This window comes from Pagrus major, chromosome 9 (genome assembly GCF_040436345.1).
Source record: "Pagrus major chromosome 9, Pma_NU_1.0".
In the NCBI taxonomy this organism is placed as follows: domain Eukaryota; kingdom Metazoa; phylum Chordata; class Actinopteri; order Spariformes; family Sparidae; genus Pagrus; species Pagrus major.
The window spans coordinates 15,659,559-15,681,806 of record NC_133223.1 but is presented as its reverse complement, the minus strand read 5'-3'; the positions used below and the strand labels follow the sequence as shown (position 1 = coordinate 15,681,806).

Sequence of the window (22,248 nt, the reverse complement as noted above, 5' to 3'; positions counted from 1 at the left end):
TGATGTCGCACGGGCTAAAGTGTTTATAGACAAGGTAATGTAGTTTTATTCACGTTATGTTTAATCACGTTCGACTTCCTTCCTCACTCTCAGAAGTATCATCTGGTGTTTCCCTGGCACTTATAGAAACAGGCAAACAAATGAAAAGCACCATTTCCTTAAATAAAAACCCAGATTTCTTTGGGTTGAATACACAACTCGACAAAATTTAAACGAAAGGTCTATTGGTTTTTATGCAGAAATGCCAAACCAGTCGGTTGTCACACATAATTCATTATATCCTTCGCTGAAATGACAGATTGTCATGGTCTTTGTGTCTTCTTCTGTGTCCTCAAAGGAACTTTGGCTTATATTATCTCGAACATTGCCAGGAAATGATTAGGAAAATAAAGGACCCGTGAAATGGAGCAGTATGAAAATATATTTTTAAAAAATAAAATGAAGGGTATCGGCTTGAAACACGCTGTCGTAATGTAATTGAAACGCTATGATAGAATTATTCATCTAAATTCACACGTTTTGCAACTCTGCATATATCCAGTAAGTTCTGATTTGAACCTACTGTACGCTCCTCTGAAAAATAATGTTAATAAGCAGCGCACCCCTGCACTGCATGTGATTCACTGACCGAGAACCGGCTGAGTCACGGCTCTGGAGGAAACGTTTGGGCGAGCAGAGGGGAGTACCTCAGTCACTTTGTGTGTCAGAGAGCAGCTGTCCCCTCAGGCTTTACTATCTGTGTGTGTGTATGTGTGTGTTTGGGTGTTTGGGTGTTTGGGTGGGTGTTTAAGAGAGAGAAGGAGAGAGAGACCGCCTGATTTTGATGTGCCTCTCCAACTACCTTTAGGTATAATGAGCTGTAATAGCCGCAGGGACCTAGCTCTGTTTCTCTCTCCCTCTCACACAGAGCAGATGTTACTCCCTTTGCTAGCTTCACGACCCCCCGGGACAAAATAAAAAGAAGTGCAATAGGATCATCGTCTGACTGACACGTAGAGTACAAGTTGGTTAGAGAGGGATCAGCGCTCTATAAAACGTGCCAGCCTGTGCTTTCAGACAGCCATGAAGAGAACGAGCTGGAGGAGGAGGGAGGCTGAGAAAAACAGAATAAGTGATAATTGGGTGCTGACAAGCAACTAGTCAAACGAAAAGGAAACTCGCCAGATAATATGTTGGGGGGGGGGGGGGGCTCGCAGCTCGAGCGAGGAGAAAATTGTGTGGAGAAAAATGGGACAGAGCCTGAAGAAGAATGACAGTGTAAGGAGACAGGAGAGAATGCTTCAGAGACCCCTTTATTAAATGAAGAGGCCCGCTTTTTTTTTTTCTTCTTTTCTTTCTCCCAGTCATCGTGACCTCTGTGTTATAGCACAGTACACACACTCCCACTCACGCACACCCACTCAGACTGATGTTCCATTAGCAGGTGACCTCACAGCTCCTCTAACTGAAAATCTCATAACAGCATCTGTAAGATCTCTCATATCCTCTCACCCCTTTCCTCAATCCACCCTCATTTCTATTTTATCTCTCTTCCCATTTCTCAGAAGATTGGATGTGCTGTGTTATGATAGGACGGTGCGGAAGGCTTCTTGATTAGACGGGATAGCGTGATAGCCGTTGAACTGATCGAGCCTCATTTAGGAAGCAGATTACAGGCAAATTTGGTTTAATTTCTGCCAGTTTGTCGTCTAAAATCTCAAGATAAAGTGGTTTAAGTTATGAGGTTATTGGGGGCTATTCTGCATTAATGGGCTGTGATCCGCCATAATAAACAACTGGTAATGCATTCATAATGTATAAGGAGTTTATTTATTCTGCGCACACTCAGCTCAGAGAGAAAAACTTTGCATGCGGCCTGTTTTGGCACAAACACGATTTGTTTACAGATCACGGCAAATGTACTGTAGAAATCTCTGCTCTTTCCTATTTGCATGATGGTTTCTACAATAGTCTACTGAGCTAGTAGTTATTACTGTTAGAGAGAGTGACATCTCTGGCTAATATTCACAGATGTGCTTCGACCTTTTTGTGTGTGTGTTTTTTGCCTATTAGATGACAGTTGACAGAGAACACACAGATCACAGCAAATGTGAAGGGAGAGACAAAATCAAAACTGCTTCAGCCCTCTAATACAATCACGACTTTGACCTATGCGTGGTTGCATTCATCCGCACAGAGAATATAACATTTAAGACAACTAATTGATTATTCTGACTGCTAAGAATTTATGTAATCAAGCTCCTGCTTTCTGCATGAATTACGCAGCAGCGGAAAAAGTCCTAGATCCTGCGCCAGTGTGATGTGTTAATGAAACATTTATCTGCCATGCCAGAATGTATTTAGCATTATGAAAATCATTCACCCCCCCGGACCAAGACTTTAAGTGTGTCAACGTCAAAATATTTGACAGCTTTGCAAACTGACAGCTGTCAGCTAGTTGCAAATCATAGCGAGTGAGTCCACAGTGCCATCCGCACGCAGACTGATGAATGGGTTGTCATGTTCCTCCATGTTTTCCCTCGTTAAATAGGTGAATCACAACAGGCATCATCATCAGCCCGGCCATCAAAACTTTCCAGAACGGACTACAATTAAAAGTGTAGCAATAATTCAAGATTTTTTATTTTTTTTACTTTTACTTTTCACAAAAAAAATACTGAAATAATTTGTATTTATTAAGGTTGTTATGACTGGAAGACAAATTGGATTAAATCAATAACACAATATCATTGACACTAAACCCCTCCTCTTGAAAGCAGTTGTCCAATCACTGCTCAGTAAAAATAATGAGGCGCAGCAGTCCTGTCAAGCTGTGCATTGGACATTTAAAATGCCGTTTGAAAAGGATGGTGTCTTGGAGGTATGGTGGGGTTTTTATTTTATTTTTTTTTTGCAAAAACACAAGAGCGAATGTGAAATGAGAAATAAATTAAACATTGTGTTCATCCACTCAAACATTGCTGCAATTGTTACCATTTCCAGTTGCTATCTAGTCTTGTTAGTTCACACTCGAACCTTGTTAGCTTAATTAGCTGGAAACATAACAGCACATTCATCAGATTAGCTATCAGATAGCTGCAGTGGATAAAATCTGCTCGCGATAGTTGACAGTTGTAAGCTGGAATGGAGGAAGATGCTTTTGTCTTTCTCTCTCTGAAATCAAGGACCGATAGTTATAAGAAATAGCTAAAGCTGCTGTAAGTGATATATTCTCATTAAAATAAGTGTTAAATAGCTCTATAATGGAAATCACTGTTTGCTGCTGTGTCTGGTGACTACCACTGCACGTTCATGTGGCGACGTAGAGAGGATGGAGGGGACTGCTAACTGCAAAACGGACAGGAAGTTACCTAAGGCTTTACCAAATGGTTAATTCTTGATAAGGACTCTAAAGTTGCAGTCGTAGCAGTGTAGTTTAGTTGAGTACTGTTGTGCTGACTCTGAACCCATGTTCTTTAACACTTTTTCCCCCTGACTTTTCTCTCACTGGAAGATGTTCTCCCTTTCACAGGAGAACAAGATATTAATAAAGACAACATTTTGATGTCAGAACTAAATGAATATATAATAGCTTCCTTGGGTCCATACAACGCGTAACAGCTTCTATTTCTGTATTACATAACACATAAATAATGAGAAGGCAGAATCAGACAGATGAAGTAGTGTTACTCTGTATCTTCGACTCAATAAGGTGTCGGGCTCATCTGATCATGTGCGTTTGTTGTATTATGGATGCCCCCCTGCTGTGGACCCAGATCCCACAACACAGGCTTCAACTCTCAGCCCTTTCTTCTCTGTTAAAGAGCGATCCCACACGTCTTTCCTTCTGGCTCCAAGGCATGATCCTGACTCTGCCCTTTTTTTTCTTCTTTTACTCCCGTATCCTGTCCTTATTATCAGTACACGCTCTCGGGGATGGTGTGTAGACCTCAGTTCGTCACAGTTTGCTTTACTGGTTGCTCACGGTGTTTTGTTTGAAGACCTGCTTGATTTTTCCGGTCTCCTGAGAAAGTGTTTTCGCTCTGTGTGTTGTTCAGCAACATTTTTGTTTGCGCGTGTGTGTGAGTTTTAGGGTATTGAAGTAAGAGTGACAAGTACACTATCTATATATAGGCTACAAACAGAATAATAATCACCGATCTGCAGTAGGTTTTGCACTTCTTGCGCAGGAATCATTGTTCACAGTTGGCGTGAGTGTGTCATGGGTCGTGGGATGAGAGCGCTGCCTCTTTGTTCTTCATCTTTGCTCTTTTCTCCCTTTTCCTCTTTGTCTTCATCCTCACTTTTTTTTATGTGCTTCCTCCTACTTTACCCTCCTCTCTCCGCTCACCCAATTTCCCAGTTGAACCTCTTCATCCCTCATTCTGACTCATCAACAGCTCTCACAGAGAAGAACAAAGGAGTGGAGGATGTGAACAGGCAGGATAATGGATAATAAGTATGAGAAAGACAGGTGTAGGCACAGTTTCTGTATTTATCTCTACTTCCTGACCCAACACGCTTGTATGTGTTGCAGGCATCCTGGGTCAGTAAGTGACGTCTGTTTAGTGTCGAGGCTGGACTCACATGAAGTGGAGCTGAAGATCGCCCACTCGCTCTGTTTCCCTCTCAGCAGCACTCTCAGTTTCACAGAGTAATTAACAATAATTACCCTACTGGCTTTGCCAAATGGCCATTTGCTTTGCAACACACACACACAAACACAGACACTTAAGGGCCAATACACACGGAAAAGCGGTAACCACTTCAGCTCTGGATGAGCATGTGCAGCGTTATGCAGTAATGATGTGAATGTCATACACTACGTTGACAAAAGTATGTGGACGCACTGTCCATGCACCCCATTGGTGGTGGTGGGGGTAGTTTTTTCGATATGGCTGCAAAATTTAAAAAAGTCGAAATTGCAAAAAATGGCAAATAAGATGGAAAAGTGCAAGATCCAAATTGCAGAAGTATTAGCTGGTAGCTAGAAAAAAATGTGCGACAAAACAGCATTATAATGAAGTACTGTCGTGCTGCAGAGATGCCCTGGCAAATGAACCTTGTTCCCCAGATGCGAAAGAACGTTTGTTTGGTACAGACCCCATTGAGTGTTACATCATCATAATACGGTAATACTGGTGAGATAACGAAAACAGATTTGGGAAATCCAGTTGGATTAATAGATTAAGATGTTTAAAGGTTTATCAGACACCAAAGTATTGCACAACCAGTTGTAATATTAACGGACATGATTTTACAACTCAAGAAAGTTGGCATCTATTTTATTTGTTCACAGCAAGATACACAGTTGAAATAATTGTCTATCCATCAGGAATATGCACTTGCACAACAAACCTCCAGGAAGAGCGTCAGGCTTTGAAGCCAACTTTTCGTAGTGGCCAAACCGTGTAATTACATCATCACGTGATGCACTGGGGCCCAAAAAGACTTTTTCCCATAAGCTTACATTGTGAAAGAAGCAGCTGTAGAAGAGTGGATACATTTTTTGAGCATCACAAACCCCGTGAAATGACAATTTTAAAATTTGAGCCATTCGGACTAGAGACTAGAGGAGCCACACAATTAAATCATTTTATCTCTATTAGTTAGCCAGGTGCTAAACTGGAAGTTAGCCAGCTCGGTCGGCAGAAGTCTCTAGTGTGCACGCACCACTGAGCAGCTTGCATACGAATGAACATGGCGCCATGTTGCACAACTGTGATTGGCCAATGCAATGCCTTTCCAGATGATGTTGCGTTGCCCAAAAAGACGGAGCCTGATTCAACCTTGTTGCCCATCAACCCTGCATTGTTTTGCACCACCATTGGCTCCATTTATTTTCACACAGGGCTCGAGATGGTCTGAGTGCAGCTTTAGGGTTTTTTTAAGTTTGGTGAGGAGGAACCTGACTGACCTGCACATAATCCTAACCTCAACCCAATCAAAGACCTTTGGGATGAATTGTAATGCTGACTGTAAGCTAGGCCTTATCGCCCAGCACTGGTGCCTGACCTGAAGTGGAGCAAATCCCCGTAGCCTGTTTCCAAAATCTGGGAAAACCTTCCTAACAGAGCAGAGGGTTAAGAATAATATTGAGATATTTTGAGGCCTTATCACAATAAATGATATATATCCTGATATTTTTTCATCTCCTCAAAAGCACTGGCCGACGAAATAAAATTTCTGACATTTTTTGACCAAATACCTCGATACCAACATTTCAGCAATATCGTAGGGATGACTGTTGGTGCTTCCACAAAATATTAACACAGTGAGATGTTAATCTCATAAATAAATATGATAAATAAATAAAATTTACTTATACAGTTATGCCATATCACACTATAACCATATCTAAAATCTAAGACCATGTATAGTCACATATTGTTAAAACAATATATATCGTTGGCCAGTCCCAGTATTATGGCAGAAGATTAATGGCCATAGTTGTGGAGTTAGATATATAACAATCCCACTCAGCATTGATTTCTACCTACTTTGTTCAGGTGTCCACGTACTTTTGGCCATGTATAGCCAGTATGGTCAGCCGAGCAGCTCTCATAGGAGTTCCTGTCGACTGCCTCGCCGTACAGTTTGTTGCAGTATTTGCCAGCAGGCATAAATGAATTCAAATATATGTCAGCTCCATCATGGAGAGTGCCACCGTTACACACCTCTGACATCGACTCCATCCTGACTGGCCAGCAGCCAGTGGCAAAGGTTTGACATTTCCCAACTGAGGCCAAGCTACTACACTCTCAATGAAATAAAAACCCCAGAAGCCAGGAACTCGCTGCCTTTTTCGCTCACACTTAACCTTTAAATAGGCCCACAGACACATATATATTCACAATCCAATGCAGAGAAACACAATGATATGACATCTGTGTGGGTGTATACATGTGTTCGGTTTGTGTTTTTTAAATGAGAGAACGAGTGCGTGTGTGTGTGCCAGAACATTTGCAGCCGTGGTAACATCCAGAGGGCAGCGTGGATCTCTCCAGTTCCTCCTGTCATCCTCTTCTCCCATGACAAGACCACAGCGAGGAGCCCAAACAAATACTACTATTTGATTTCTTGTTGCTTCTCTCCTTTTCTGTGAGGAGTCTTTTTCTGCCTCTGCAACTTCAAAAGCTGTCGCACACGCACACAGCAGAGAGATTTTAAAAGTTTGGGTGCATGCAAAATGTACAGATCAGACTTCATAAATTATCATCTTTTTCTCCTCGTGTCGTCTTTGTGAAATCCTTTTTCCTCGGTTTTTGTGTCCTCGTGTCCCCCACATTTCTATCCCTGTGTGACTGGACTTAAAAGGCCAGCTTGAGGGATGACAACTGTCGCTCACTTCACACGGCTGAGAGAGTACGGGAAGATCTGGAATGGAGCGAGATGAAAGCAAAAATTGCAGATGAGGTAGAGCAGGAAGAGAGTAGTTTTAAAGATTTATAAAGGATTGACAGCTTCTGTGTCAGTCAAAAAAAAAAAAGCCAGAGAACACACAGGCATGTTTCTCTTCACATCCACACATGAGAAGCTCTGCATCAAAATGCGATTACCTGATTCATCAGTGACAGATGTCTTAATCGTAAGTACTTTTGAGATTCCAGTCTCTGCGAATGTGATCCGAAAGGAGCAAAATTAGCTTAAATCTCATCCCTTATAAAATCCTGAAATTGTTGATTTATTTCATGCTTATAAAGACTGGCTCATTAAGCAGTACATGCACAATTTTCTGCAAAGGTGACGGTGCCAAATGTTATGAATATTTTGCACTGGAATAAGGCATTCCCATCAACCTCAGCACACTTTCCCTGGCAGGTTTACCAGGGTTAGGGAGGGAAATTAAATGGGTTTATTGAAACCGCCGAAGATATGAATAATATCTGGAATTTGCTAACAGGAACACATTTTCATGGCTGTGTTTACTCTGAGGTAAAATGAAAATAACACTCAGATGAGCTGGGAGGATGTTCCACCTGCGCAGCTTTAGCTTCGGCACGTTGGCTGCACCTTCTTTAGCAGTTTCACACACAATCGACTTTGGATGATTCTGTTAAAGAGTGAATTCACCCAGAAATGAAAGTTTTTCATTGTCGTTCTCGTACTCATCCCCATGCAGATGGAAAGTCAGGTCTTCACCTGTCATAGTTCACAAATTTCTGGAGCTTCACAGCAAAACCGGCCTCGGCATTCTCCTAAACAACTGAAATAGATGGGGACTTGTTTTAAAGCATTAACAAACAACCAAAAAAAAAACAAACATAAAATCCCTCATCCAGCGTAATCCGAGTCTATGGCAGCCCTAAAATCCAAAGATTCAAGAAGATGTTATTTATACCCTTTTTTAAGCTGAGATCTTCACTGTAGCTGCTAAGCTAAAAGCGTTAGCGCGCACCCTGTCTGAGGTGAGTGCACAAGTTCGACCGCGCATCAAGGATAAAAATAATGTCTTTAAAAAAGATCAGGGTGGGGATGTTCTTCATGTCATAAATGAGTTAGTGTGGGCCCATTTAATCTTAAATCGTCTAATCAAAGATGTGAAAACAGCTCACAAATGTTTACTGTCATTTCTCTAATTTCCTTAAAAAAGGGGCACTGTTGTTACTCAAACAGGAGTAAATAGCAGTGATGAGCGTGTTCACCTTTATCTGTCCAACCAACTAAAGTACCTCTATCCATATTCGACCGACTGGAAGTTTTTAACTTATGCCTGAACTTGATATGGGTTGATCAGAAGTGTCTATATTTAATCATTCATGAGAAAACCTTTCAGAGAACAGCCTCAGAATTAAGCTTAAGATCAATGTTTTGATCAAAAGAATAACTATTTAGAGAACAAGGTTTTTATAACCTTGAATGAATTAACTTCAGTCAACTACCTCATGAAGATTTTCCTTCATCATAAGTACAGATATTGACACATTTTACTTGGATGATACTCCCTAATCCTCGTAGAAAGTGCTTTTTAAGGGAATATTTTCGGTGTGTATTGATGCATATTTGGTGTGCTAGTATATATCTGCTGCAGCAGGACAGCGCATACGTCTCATTGATGTGTTTGTAATAGTTTTTGTACTACAACTGAGGTCTTTACCTACTCTATATCACTCCTTCTAGGAAGTTGCTATCAGCAAACCCTGTGAATTTTGTATGACCGTGAATCTTTATGCAGTGTTTGCACAAAATTGCAAGGTCGTGAAGCATATCAGGTTTTGGCTCCACTTAATCACAGGATTGTTTGTTTAGGTCTTTTTGTGGGATTTGTTGACTGCAAAAAAGTATATTATTCCCAGATTTGTCTTCTAAGGCGATTGTAGTGTTTGTAAATAGACACACAGCAGCTCTGGTTAAGGTTCTCACAAGTGGTGAAAGTGGGTGTGTGTGTGCCAGAGAATGCCATCTCATGCTGTTCCTAATCCCTCCCAGATTGGGGTCAGTGGGGCTGTTGGAGGATCTCGGCGTGTTTACAACCTCAGCCCGACCCTCAGAAATGCTAAGATTGACTGCTGCTATCTGATTGGTTCTGCCGCCCAGACATGTCTGTGTGTCGGGATGTTACTGGCCCAGAGGACTTGAGATGAAGTCGGAGTGTTAAGTACCTACTATAAGAAGCGGGCCGAGGGATGTGAAGAATCTGCCCGCTGTTGTCACACTGTCCCCTCCAGGCGGGTCCGCAGAGGGGACGCGAATTGAACTGTCACAAGTGGTGTTAGGGATGCGGTTGTTATAGTAACTACCGGCTGTTCTCAGAGGCCTTCAGCATCATGTGGGAGGGTTGCTATGGCGATGGCAGGTTGTAGCGTAGGTGTGTTGTTGTGGTAACTGTATGTCTATGCGAGCTCAGCTGCCGCTCACTCAGTGTTGACTGGAGAGTCGGAGTGAGTGAGAGGACTTGGCAACACCAGGTCCTTTAGGGAGCAGAGCACGTGTTATTAAAATAATCTGATCTTGACGGAGCACCTCGTAGTTTTGTGATATAAATATATACCACAACATGGATGCAACATTGCATTCAGAACTGATCCATGATGTGATTCCACTCAGAACATATCTGCAAAACTCACCCATCCTGTTTATTTTTAATGACTCATTTATTTCTGTAGACACTGGCACGAGATCATATCATCACATTATGGTTCCTCTGCAAGTTAGTAAATGATACTATTGGAAAATAATCGCCCGGCAGTTTCCACCATTAACATGAGCAGATTGCTCAGCCTAAACCTGCAATAAATAAAGCGTCTGAATATAAACAGTAATACAGGCCTGCTAAGATCCCCATGTTAGTCATTTTATCATACAACAAACAAACAAATACATCACCCGAATAGTTTTATCGCAGCCCCTGACTACCATTTGCCTCCCTTGATGCTCGGCTGTTTATCAAGCACTCAAGGTAATGGAGAAGAGGATTAGAGGACATATTTCAGCCAGGCCTCGTCAGTATTTTAGGGATTGCTTTGAACTATCGCGGGAAACTGTTTATTTTTGTCTGGACTTATATCTCCATCTCATTAATATGCTGCCGCGTCTGACCCACCTGATTACTCCCTTTCTTTCCCTGCCACTTCTGCTTCATCGTTGCTTTCTTTCTTTGAGTGTCTTGTTAAACTCCAGTAACCAGATGTCAAGCCTCTTCTCTCCGCCTCCTCTATCTTTTTTCTCTGATCTCCCTGCCTTTGTTCCCCCCGTTTGTTTCATTAGTGGTGTCTATTTCTCTGTTCTCGCAATCCCCCATCTCTCAATTTTACTCATGTTTGCACACAAAGACTCATGAGCACACACGCTCAGAAACATGCCTGTGTGGTATGTATGTAGTACACACATCAGTGATCGCTTGATGGAGCTTTTTTCTTGCATCTACCAGCCGCCAGAGATTTAAGGACCCTTTGAAAGAATGTAACATTGGGCCCCTACAGATCACCCATGTGGGCTGCATTTCTGTAACAAACCACAGCTGCTAAACCCATTTCATGACCTCAAATATTAATAATAAAGGAACTTTTTGGAATCTCTACCGTAGTCCGATCTTAATTACCTCTACATCATCATTTCAACCACCATCTTCACAGAGCAGGTCTGCACGTACTACTTATGCATACGACTATTTGGTTGAAAGTAGCCTTCTACATTGTATTAACAATGATCTATAGCGTGAATAAATCGAACTACAAAGATGAACTTTAAGGAGGTTGTGATTTCACTGTTTGTTTAGAATCATATAAACACAATCAAAAAGCCGTCACGAATAAACCGTGGTCCGAAAAGTCTACCAGTCACGATAGTTGGGCTACTGTTTACTGCTGTAGGTGTGTGCTTTGTGCTAATGTTAGCTGCTGAAGGAGTCGCTGACGTTCAGCTCTGTCCCTTTGGCTCAGTGGCTGTTAGCTTAGTGCTACTGAGTTAGCCAGCTGCTGAACAACAGGCTCAGTGGCCGTGTACTGTGAGCGCAGCACATTGTTGTCATCACAAACCACATCCAACTACCTCATGTCTTATTCACATGTAAAATGCTTTTAGAATGGGTAACAATTTGTCACCCTTTTGTTTTATCTTTCAACCCTTTTCTGCCTTTTCTTTCCTTTTTTTGCCAGCCTTGATTTGGTCATGAATTATTGTTTGACTGTCTGTACAGACGGCACTGGCTGGGCGCTCAGCACACAGACCAGGACGGACTGTCAGCTAGCTTCCATTGTTCCGACTTGTGAGCACAGCTAGGCAGCACTCAACCGTTCAATGTTTGTACTGAGGAGTTTGATATGACAGGGTACCTGGATGGTTTGAGCCAAAAGGAATGGACAAATACACCATAAAATGTCCTGCATGTTTTTAGATGTTTCCCTGCCCCAGCACACCTGATTCAAATGACCAGCGTATCATCAAGCTCCGCTGAAGCCTGATGCCGACCTGTTCATTCGCATCAGGTGTGTTGGAGCAGGGAAACATCTAAAACATGCAGGGCAGGGGCCTCTGAACACAACCAGGACTGAACACAACTGTGGAAAATTATTATGTTGGATGCCTTAAATAATTTCCTCAGTTAATTTTTGGTCTATTTTTACATCGCATCTTTAAGGGCCCCTGTCTGTAGGGCAGCAACTAACAATTATTTTAATTATTGATTTTTCTACGAATTATTTTCATGAATAAAGGTGCAATATGTAGACTAAGAACTGGCCACCCATCAAATTAATACTCAAATCAGACGGGGGCAGTGTTTCACCGGGGCAACTGCTAACTGCTGCAAACGACAGCTGCCTTTAGCAAGTTATCTTGGTTAGGTATTCATCTATCGGTGCGGATTGGGAGCTCAAATCACCAGCGGAGTGTTGGTGTTTACACCGCTAGCACAGGAGCTTTCAACTGGGACGGGTCAGGGCTAACTTCAGTAGGTATCTCACCTTTAGAGATGAACTGTTAATCTGTAAAATGTCAAAAAATAGTGAAAAATGGTCATCACTTTTTCCTAGAGCCAAAAGAGATGTCTTCAAATTGCTTGTTTTGTCCAGGTAATATTCGAAAACACAAATACTCTTCATTCACTATCATAAATGACAAGAAAAAGCAGCAAATCCTTACGTTTAAGAAGCTGAAATCAGCAAACGTTGACATTTTTGTTTGTGGGCCCTCGGACTCATCTTCGCTTTCCCCCTTTTGCTACACCCCTGATGTTTCCCCATAGCAGGTGACTTGAGGAGAAGAACAGACCTCAAACACGCTGATTTGTAGTCTTCACAATGACAATCCCTTAAGAGCCCGAATAGCCAAACATCTTGACAAAGCACTCCACTAGCATAAGCTCTCACAAAGCACTTCCATTTTCAGGCTTCTTAGAAGGGCTCACAGTCACCACATGGTAATACAAGAAAGCTTCTCTATGCATTTATTCGCTCAATTCATTTCATTCCAGCTGAGCTTAAATGGTTGACTGCTGTCCATTGTGAGCAGCGACGACTTTGTATATTCTGTTTATCAGGCGTTGTGTACAGTATGTGTGTGTGTGTGTGTGTGTGTGTGTGCACGTACATGTGTTTGTGTGTGCAGTAACACCATCCCTGTGCTTGCAGCCTACACCAGTGAGGCCATGCATTGTATAAAGATAGGAGGACAAACAGGATAGCATCCATACACAGCTTTTTGTTATCATGACCTTATGACCTTTCTTTTTTTCTTGTTTTGTCGTCATTAATCTGTTATGGTTTTAAAATCATAAGTCCAGTGCTTTCTATCACTCTCTCTCTATCTTTCTCCCTTCGGCACCCACTCACATACAGTGGCACATATCCAAAAATACTCCTTTAGCTCCTTTTTTAAAGCTATACGTGTTTATTTCTGTCGATGTGTGGAGCGTTTACAGCCTGCTTTCTTAAATTATCACATCTTGATGTCTCTGTTGCTTACTAGCACTTGACTGTCCTCCCTCTCTCATCTCCGTCGCTCTCAACCATCTGGCTTGAAGTCCGTCTTCTGTTCTCGGTTGTGTTGGAGATGGAAAGGCTGGGATGAATTTATTACTGCATTTATTTTTATTTTTTTAACTCTCACTGTTTGTATATTCAGTATGTGTGATCAAAAAATACTCAAAAGGTTTACTGAGACGAAGAGCGGCTGTTAAGATGCCCAGCGTGGAGCTGTTGTGTTGTGCTTTAGCAGAGCATATAGGATATAATCAGTCTGAAAGAAGTGCCGGAGTGCCCCCTGAGGCATCTGGCTGATTGAGATTGAGAAAATGCCATCAACGCACGGTGACATGTGTAACTCATGTATGGAAGCGGAAATAGAGGGCAGTCACCTCAGAACAAAAGCTTGGTTGTATTAACACCTTTTCCTCACACTCGGGACTCAATCAGATTCTGAATCGCTCCCAGCTGAATGCTTGTTTATTTCACTTCCGTAATAGTAGGCGTTAGAGAAAAAAATAGTCTGCTTTATTATGAAAAGGCCTCCACATTTAACAATGTCTTTGTACAGAGTTTAAGGGAAAACTTTTCTAACCTGACTCAGGATGTTTGAGGGGCGAGAACAATTAAAAGGGCACCAGCTGTATGCGATGGGGACACCAGTGTACGGAAAGAGCACCCTAGAGGCCACTTTATCGCGTTTTCTCCACTGGAAGGGCACCTTAGAGGGCACTTTTTCATGTTTTATCTACCATAGAGGCATCCAAGTGGGCACTTTTGTAGTGTTTTTTTCGAACATGGGGGCACCAGCTGCAAGTGGTGGGGCACTAGTGCATGAAAAAGGCACTGAAAGGGCACCTTAAATGGCACGTCACCATATTTCCCCACTGAAAGGGCAGCCTAAAGGGGAATTTATAAGGTTTTATCTGCCATAGGGGCATCCAAGTGGGCACTTTCGCAGCGTTTTTTCAAACATGGGGGCACCAGCGCATGAAAACGGCGCCCTAAATGGCACTTCACCACATTTTCTCCACTGAAGGGGCATCCTAAAGGGGAATTTATCATGTTTTATCCACCATAGGGGCATCCAAAAGGGTACTATCGCAGCATTTTGTCAAATATTGGGGCAACGGGAAGATCGCCTGCTTCTACCGGCGCTTACATCCCAAACAGCCTCCATGTTTCTTCATTCTGACTTACTTTTCTCTCTTCTTTTTTATTTCTACAGTCATCGCTGACTCATTGACAGTGATAGCTCCAGCCCAGACTCTGTCCAAGGTGGAAGGCGACACGCTTCAGCTCACCTGCGAGGTGTCTCGGACCACTCTGCAGCACACTCACTTATCGGTGGGTTGGTACCTGCGGTCCCCGGAGGACGCGGCGGCCCCACCTCAGGAGCTCGTCACCTTGTCGAGGGACTTCGTTCTGCGCTCCGGTGGACCGTACCGGCAGAGGATGGCGGCGGGGGACCTCAGGCTGGACAAGACCAGCGCCACGGCTTACAGGCTGACCATTCACAAGCTGCAGCCAGTGGACCAGGGCCTGCTCTACTGCCAAGCCGCCGAGTGGATCCAGGACGCAGACGGCAGCTGGTTCGCCATGACCCGCAAGCAGAGCGAGAAGACGCAGCTCCGCATTCAGCCCACTGGTGAGTAAAGGGAAGAGAAGGAGGGAGGTTGGGGGAGAGAGGAAAAGATGCTGGTCTACTCTTGGGTCCCCTTTGACAGACACACAAGCATGTGGGCCGGCTTCCTCTGATTGCTGATCGGTATCTCGCGCTAAGCTCATTAGCTTACTAAAAAGGGCTTAACCAAACCTCCACAGACGCCCCACTTTTGTATTTTTGTCTGTGTGACGGGCAATATTACAAGCACGTCCAAGAATAACTTAACCAGCTCTAAACAGCGTGGGTGCCTGACATGGGAGGCATATGGATTCCACATATATATAAACAATCTCCTAGGCAACAGGTAGCCCAGAGATCAGAAGCCAAAAATGTTTTATCAATGACTCACTCCTCGCCAACAATGGCACCAGTCTAGTTTGTAGCTGAGTGCATTAGTGGGAGAAACCTCTCTGGTTCAGTATGGTTGCCAACTCTGAAGGAGGAGATTGTCTAAAGGAAGGGAGGAAGAGGGAAAGGACAAAGTTTAGAACGGGGTGCATGATGTATGATGTAAGTAAGTGGGAGAAACAAAGAGTGTGTCGGGGCGACTGATGGATGAGCAGGCATCAAATTATAATGATCTAATAAGCTGTCAGAGACAAAGGCATCTTTATGACTTGTCACATGTACTCGTAACCTCCCACCCGAGCCGACCCCTATCGTACCACCGCGCTGTATTCCTCACCCATAAAGAATCTCTTTGTATGCTTCCAAGAAAGGGCGACGGAGATGGGTGATAAACCGCTCTCGACATTAGCTCAATTACCAAGGCAGCACGCGGTGGCGAGTGGTCTCATGCCAGTAAATCATTTCAAAGTGGAGTCGTTCCTCCATTAAGCGTCAGATCCGCTCTGGACCGCTACAACTTGATGGTGCCCCAGATAGTGCCGGCTCGGTGGATGAGGGGGAGAGAGCCGGAGCCGAGATGTAAAGCAGGTTTGTCAGATGAGTTCCTGCTCCTTCAGGGAGGAGACAAAAGGCACCAAGAGCCCCCCCCTCGTCACTCTCCGTCTTCTCTGTAATCTATAATGGATGGAGGTGTTGTTGCGTGACAAAGAGAATACAGCAGGGTTGTGTGTGGGGCTCGAACTTGAGTATATGTGTGGAGATTCATTTTGATTTCTCCTTGTGAACTTATTGCTCAGGGAGGGCAAAACTTGCACACCTTCAGGCTGGACTTGTGTATTTGACGTTGCACCTGTCCGTGTGCATATTTTTCTGAGAGGGGGATTTAGAAAGGAGAGGGCGCTGCACCTCCATTAGGCTCCTATTATAAAAGATGGAGTGGATCTCAAGACAGCCCCATCACTAGCTAATCACCCACAGCTTCAGCATCAGAGAGAGGAGCGACGGACAGAATCCTAATGTACCTTTCGCTCTCACTTTCCACCATCTCACTCTTTCTTTTCTCGTTTTCTCCCACCTCCTCCCTTCCTCTCACATCACCTCTCATTTTCGGCAGTCATGTCTCATCACTGCACTTTTCGTCTTCTTCTCCTTCTTCTTCTTCACCGACTTCCTTCTGACTCCTCCTGCTACCTGCACTTAATACTCTTCTTTTTCCCTTATTAGCTCTAAACGCTATCACATGCTGGACCTGGGAGGCTGTTTTCTACCCTGTGTCTCAGTCTGCATCCTGCTGAACTCTCCCTGTAAAACACGGCACTAATAGAGCTCCATGCTGAGTGTTGACAAGGTCTTGTCAAAGCAGGTCACGGCCCTTTTAGCTTCACTCCCTCTTCCTTCAAAATTAATCACACTCAAATGTCATAATACAATGCTCTTGCTGCCTTTTTAGCATCTGTGGGGCTTTTTCATCATCCCTGTGCCATTGTTTGCATGCATGTGTGCACTCCTGTTGCAAGCACTCATTATTTTCACCATCAATTATTATCATTTAGACTGCAAAATATCAAATGTAGTGGAAAAATTCAATCCAAATGAGACAAATGCAAAGATATTCCTTTAATTGACAGCAATATAGAACCTGTGCGTGTAAACAATACCCCTCTCACTCCCACCATAATGTTCCCCTGCATAACGAGCTCTATACCGACAGCAGGCTTTGAACTTTTCCACATGAGTGTGTTTCTCAGGAAGTCTGTTTAAAGTCGTTGTAATTACAGCTTGGGGCAGCCACCTCACTGAGAGGCAAAGCAGCCGTCTCTGATACATACTGTGCTCATCATCTCGAAATTAATACAGCAAATACTACTGAGCACACACAGCCCCGTACACGCACGTGCAAACATGGGCGCACATGCGCAGACAGCCAGCATAATATGGCGAACGCTAGCAGTGTTTACTTTCTCTGCTCTGTCTTAGAGAAGGAGGAGGAGGAGGAGGAGAGCGCCTGACTCTGTTTCAGACTGCTGAAGAGAATTTTAATTAGATGTGTTTTTTATTGCAGAGGTGAAACCAAGGGGGGCGAGAGCAGCGCGCTCTGAAAGATCAGCGTTTTGCAGGAGCGATGCACTGCGTGACCTCAAGCTTCCCTAGTTTCTACTCCCTCTCTCTCCTCACCACTAACCGATGCTATTTTATTGCCCGGTCCATCCTTGACCACCTCAAACCCCACCTCTAACAGCCACCCCCGCAATCCTCTTCCTCTCTCTCTCTCTCTTCCATATAAAGAAAAACGCAGCAGTGTCATGCATTTCAGCTGCAGCCCATATTTAGACATCAGCCTTGTTTTAGACATCAGGAGCAAGTTGTTGTGGGGAAGTAACAAATATCTCTCTTGAAGTGATCTCCCACACACCTACGCTCTTTCATATCTGCAGCCTTATTTAAAATCCAGTGCTGTATTCAAGGGTTTTGTTCTTTTACCTGTATTGTATAAAATTCTTATCTGACAAAGACACAACGATGTGCAACATTCAAAAGGAGGATTTTCTTTTTTGTCTATATATCACAGAGCGAGTGTTTCCCATGGAATGTGCAACTTTTTGCAGCCACCTCACATTTCTGATTGTTCTGCTAAACATTCCTTTAAAGATATGATATATAATATTTCTGCATCAAAATGACCTAAAAGGATGAGATCTTTGTTACATATTTAGTTCAGTTGGCTAAATACAGCATTTCCCACAGAATGGCTGTGTACCCGAGGAGAGAGGGAGGAGGGTGTCGGTACTTGACAACCTGAGCTGAAACTCAAGAATCAACATTTTTCCATCAGAATCGCTTTAGGAGTTTGCCTACATTACATAGTATTGCTTTAATTCTCCTCCTTAGTTGTATCTCTATCTTCAATTTTCTCTCTCCCAGCATCGTTATCTGCTTTCTTAGTCAGCAGTATGATTTAAAAGGTCGCCCAATAGGTGGTTGCCCAAAAACCACACCTCGCTTTTAGGTTTTGTTTAATCCACGATTCCACATGTGGAGGAAGCTTGTTAATTATGTAGCTGATCAAAACCCACCTCTCGACAACCAGATGCACTTACAAAACAACAGCATGAGTAGATTTGTAATAAATAGGAGGTCAAATCACAAGTAAAGTGTATGTGTGGGAAACACTAGCATTCTTATCCTTATGTAACAATGGTTTCATTTGGTCATCTGCTACTATAACTCCTGGGGAAACATCAGATGATACGTCAGAGAGTGAATATGTGAATAAAATTTTAAGACATTACCTCATCCAAGAACATTTCTATCACTGAATAATTTCCATCGGCAATGGTGGTGGTTTAACAATGAAGACAAAAACTCCCATGATCCTATGCTACGTACATCTCTTGTTTCGAGACCCCAAGCGCCAGAAGTTGCCCTCTGTGTGTTTAACCTTTATTTTTCCTTCTCTTTGCCCTCCATCTTTCTCACTCAGATCGGGACTTCAGCATCCAGGTGAGCACGGAGCGACGGTCCTTCACGGCCGGTGAGCCGCTGGAGCTTCGCTGCACCATCGAGGCCCAGAATGTGCCGGAGCGTTTCTTCTCGGTGTCGTGGGTCTTCAGCAGCTCACCGGTGGCCGTGGTGGGCCCCAGTGCCGTGCCTGTCCTGGGCCCCGATTACATCGCCCGCGAGGCCGCCGGTCACATGACCGTGCGCAAAGAGAGCCCCAACGTGCACCTCCTCAAGCTGCAGCACCTGCGTCCCGAAGACGCCGGGAAATATATCTGCCGTGTGACGGAGCGGGAGAAGACGCCCACTGGAGACTTCATCGACCGCAGCAAGAGGTCGCGCAATGTCCAGATCACAGTCCAGCCGCTTAGTGAGTAATAATCTGTTCATGAGGCCACTGGCTTAGTTGTCCTTAGTTGTCAATTACACTAAGAATGATGAGCTTTCCATAATAACAGTTTTATCTTCATGTAGGCAGTGTGGGATGTCATGCTGTGCTCTTCTCTAGCCTCTCCCTCTATCTGTCTGCCTCTGTCTCCCCCTCTCTCTCTCTCCAAGGTGGCCTATAAGAGATAGTCGCACAGCCTCTATTGTTAGCTGTGAGTAAGAGGGGAAAGGATAATGCTACTCTTATTCCTGATGTATTTTCTGTTTGAGTGGATTGCTAAGGATTGGTAATGCAGCATTATGGTCCTTTCCATTTCCTTGGCTTAGCTGGGAGGGAGGGTAACACTATAGTAGGATAATGGAGAGCAGAGGAGTCCAGACTCAAGGAGTCTGTGCTAACAGCCATGAAATTAAAGCGTGGAGAAAGAAAAGCAGCAGAGAAAGGCGCCCAGTTCTCCAGGGCCCTCTAAGTGGTTCCCCCGGCTAAATTAATGTGTTCTGCTGGGGCTAGACCTCTTCAGCTGGGTTAAGCAGGGCTGGCCGATGGGGTTGTGTCAGGCTCGCAGCTGAGCGGATGCAAATTTACAGTCCAACCTTTTTAAAACCCTGCTCACAATCCTCTCATCACTCACTGAGATTTCTCTTCATCTTGGTGGCAGCAGGAAAACGCCCCTCTCGCCGGTTTCCCCCTCTCTTCTCTCTCTACCTCCACGTCTCATAGGACTGGAACAGTGTGTGGAGACAGCTGCTCACAGCATAATAAAACATAATAACCACAGAGTAATATCTCCTCCCAAGCAGCCAACGCTACCTTATCCTGACCGCTCCGTACCCCCTGCTAAATCAGCCCAAAACAATGGCCCTAAGCCTCGCAGCAGTCTCCAGGGAACCTCTCTGTATGGGAGGTTTTGTTTTTCCAACAAAAGACCTTAATGCCCCATAAAGGATGTTTATGGGGTTTACACAGGATAATGGCCATGGTTATTGGGAGAGAACTTCCGCGAAAAACACAGCAATGGTGGTCAGGTGGACATGTATTTCATGCACAAACTATCCGCGCATACTGCAAACAAACTTGCACGCAATTTCAAGATGCGCTTCATCACTCTAATTGGGGGAATTGGGTGAGAGTTGGTAATGAGGTGCAACAGGGGTTAAACTTGATGAGTCGGAGGCAGGCGGAGGTGACAGCAGAGGAAAAGCAGAGGTAAACACTTGTGACAAATCAGTGTTGATGGATGAGTTTACCTTTGCAATGAGAAAGGGAGAGAGAGCTTACATGCCACACTGAATCTCTATCAAACGGTCGAAAGGACAAGTGCAAGGAGAGGTGGAAAAAAAGAGGGGATCAACTGTAGGCAGTATGGTGGTACAGTGGTTAGCACTGTTGCGTCACAGCAAGAAGGTCCCGGGTTCTGCCTTTCTGTGTGGAGTTGGAGTTGCATGTTACTCCTTCCCCGAAGGCGTAGGATCTGGAATCCTTTGGGATGGGTTAAATTCAGAAGTGTATGTGCTTAATAAAGATTCTTCTTCTTCTTCTTCTAATAGAGATAAAACATCTTCTATGGTAGGGGAAAATGTGAACATTTAACCTGTTCTCATTCCTGGATGTTTATGTTATAGAAAATGATCCTAAAGTGCCTATCCCAGTCTAGTCCAAATTAAATTCAAATCTTGTTGAACCATTTGGAGTACAAGCATGATTTGGGGCTCCTTTGAAAGGTTAGAAGCTGAATTTCTTCCCCAAGCTGTCAAAAAATGTATCTAGAGGAGTTTGAACACACTGAATTATTTATGTATTTTTCTCGGCTACATTTTTTAATGCAAATATAAGCCTGCAGATGACCTGTTACTGCCCCTAATAGTTGGAAAACACAATGGTTCCGCATTATATAGTCTTACAAATGTAATAACAATATCACTGACAATGGACACTTGCGCTTGCTTGGACACAAATACTTTTCTGAGGAAATATCCAGGCGCCTGGCAAAAAAAAGCCATTTTATGACCTCAAAATACCACTGCCTGAGAGTAAGAGGGGCAAAAATTCATTATTGTTCTTTAATTTTTTTTTTATTTACACTAACTTTGTGCATATAAAATAATCAAAACAAGTGCTCAGATGGAAGAACAGCCTATTCAAAGAGCAAACTGCTCTAAACTTTCATTTCTAAGTTTATGGCTTTAACAACTGTAATGAACTATATATTGCTGGCTTTGAAATCTCATTCCCTACATGATGCATCAATAGTCAAGAGCGAGTAGAAAGAAGAGAGAGTTGGTCACTTGTCTACACGGTCACTCATTGGCTGTTATAAGCTCTAGGGCGGGCATAGAAGCTCATATCTGCTCAAATGAGCTGTCAATCCAAAGGCTGCCGTCTCAGGATCACCAGTGTAGAGGGATAACGCAGTCTGCTGTGGAATGAGGAGGTTTTTTTTAATCTGAGATTGCAGTTTTTGGCTATTGTGTCAAAATGTAATCATGGAATACTGTGTTTTGTACTAAATATGTTACTGAAATGGATCTACTGGACATTTGGGAATAAAAAGACAGTTTTTGTTGGATGTGATGCACTGCTGAAACACAGGACAGAATAGTTGGAGAAAGGCAAAACTGTCCAGATACCAGACAATTTTATGGGAAAAAGGTAGTGCGTATCTACTCGCATAACTGTCTAACAGTCCTGTCTTCCCGTCTCACTGTAAAAAAGTGATAGAATACAATACGCTCTTGGGCTGTGGAGAGAAAAATATGAAGCTGTTACAATGAAAAGAAGAGGAAAAGGATGAAGGGTTTTCCCTTTGTTCATTTGAGTGTGATAGAAGCGAGCAGCGAGTTTATTCCATATTCACAGAGAGCTCATGCTTATTAAGAGGGCCGGCGAGCTGAGAGGGAAGCAGCAGAGCTTGGCCTGAGGGGAGAAGGGGGAAAAAAAGAAGTGAGAGACTTTAAGCCACACCCCCA

The 22,248-nt window shown here is 43.5% G+C and overlaps 1 protein-coding gene across 1 annotated transcript in view; it reads left to right on the top strand.

Moving 5' to 3' along the window:
* The window catches only part of igsf3 (immunoglobulin superfamily, member 3), an 81,640-nt gene that overhangs the window by 36,953 nt on the left and 22,439 nt on the right, over positions 1 to 22,248 (top strand). Inside the window, exons 3-4 of the mRNA XM_073473348.1 lie at positions 14,611 to 15,030; positions 18,878 to 19,264. Of these exons, the coding sequence (XP_073329449.1) occupies positions 14,611 to 15,030; positions 18,878 to 19,264 (807 nt within the window). The remainder of the gene's footprint in view (positions 1 to 14,610; positions 15,031 to 18,877; positions 19,265 to 22,248) is intronic.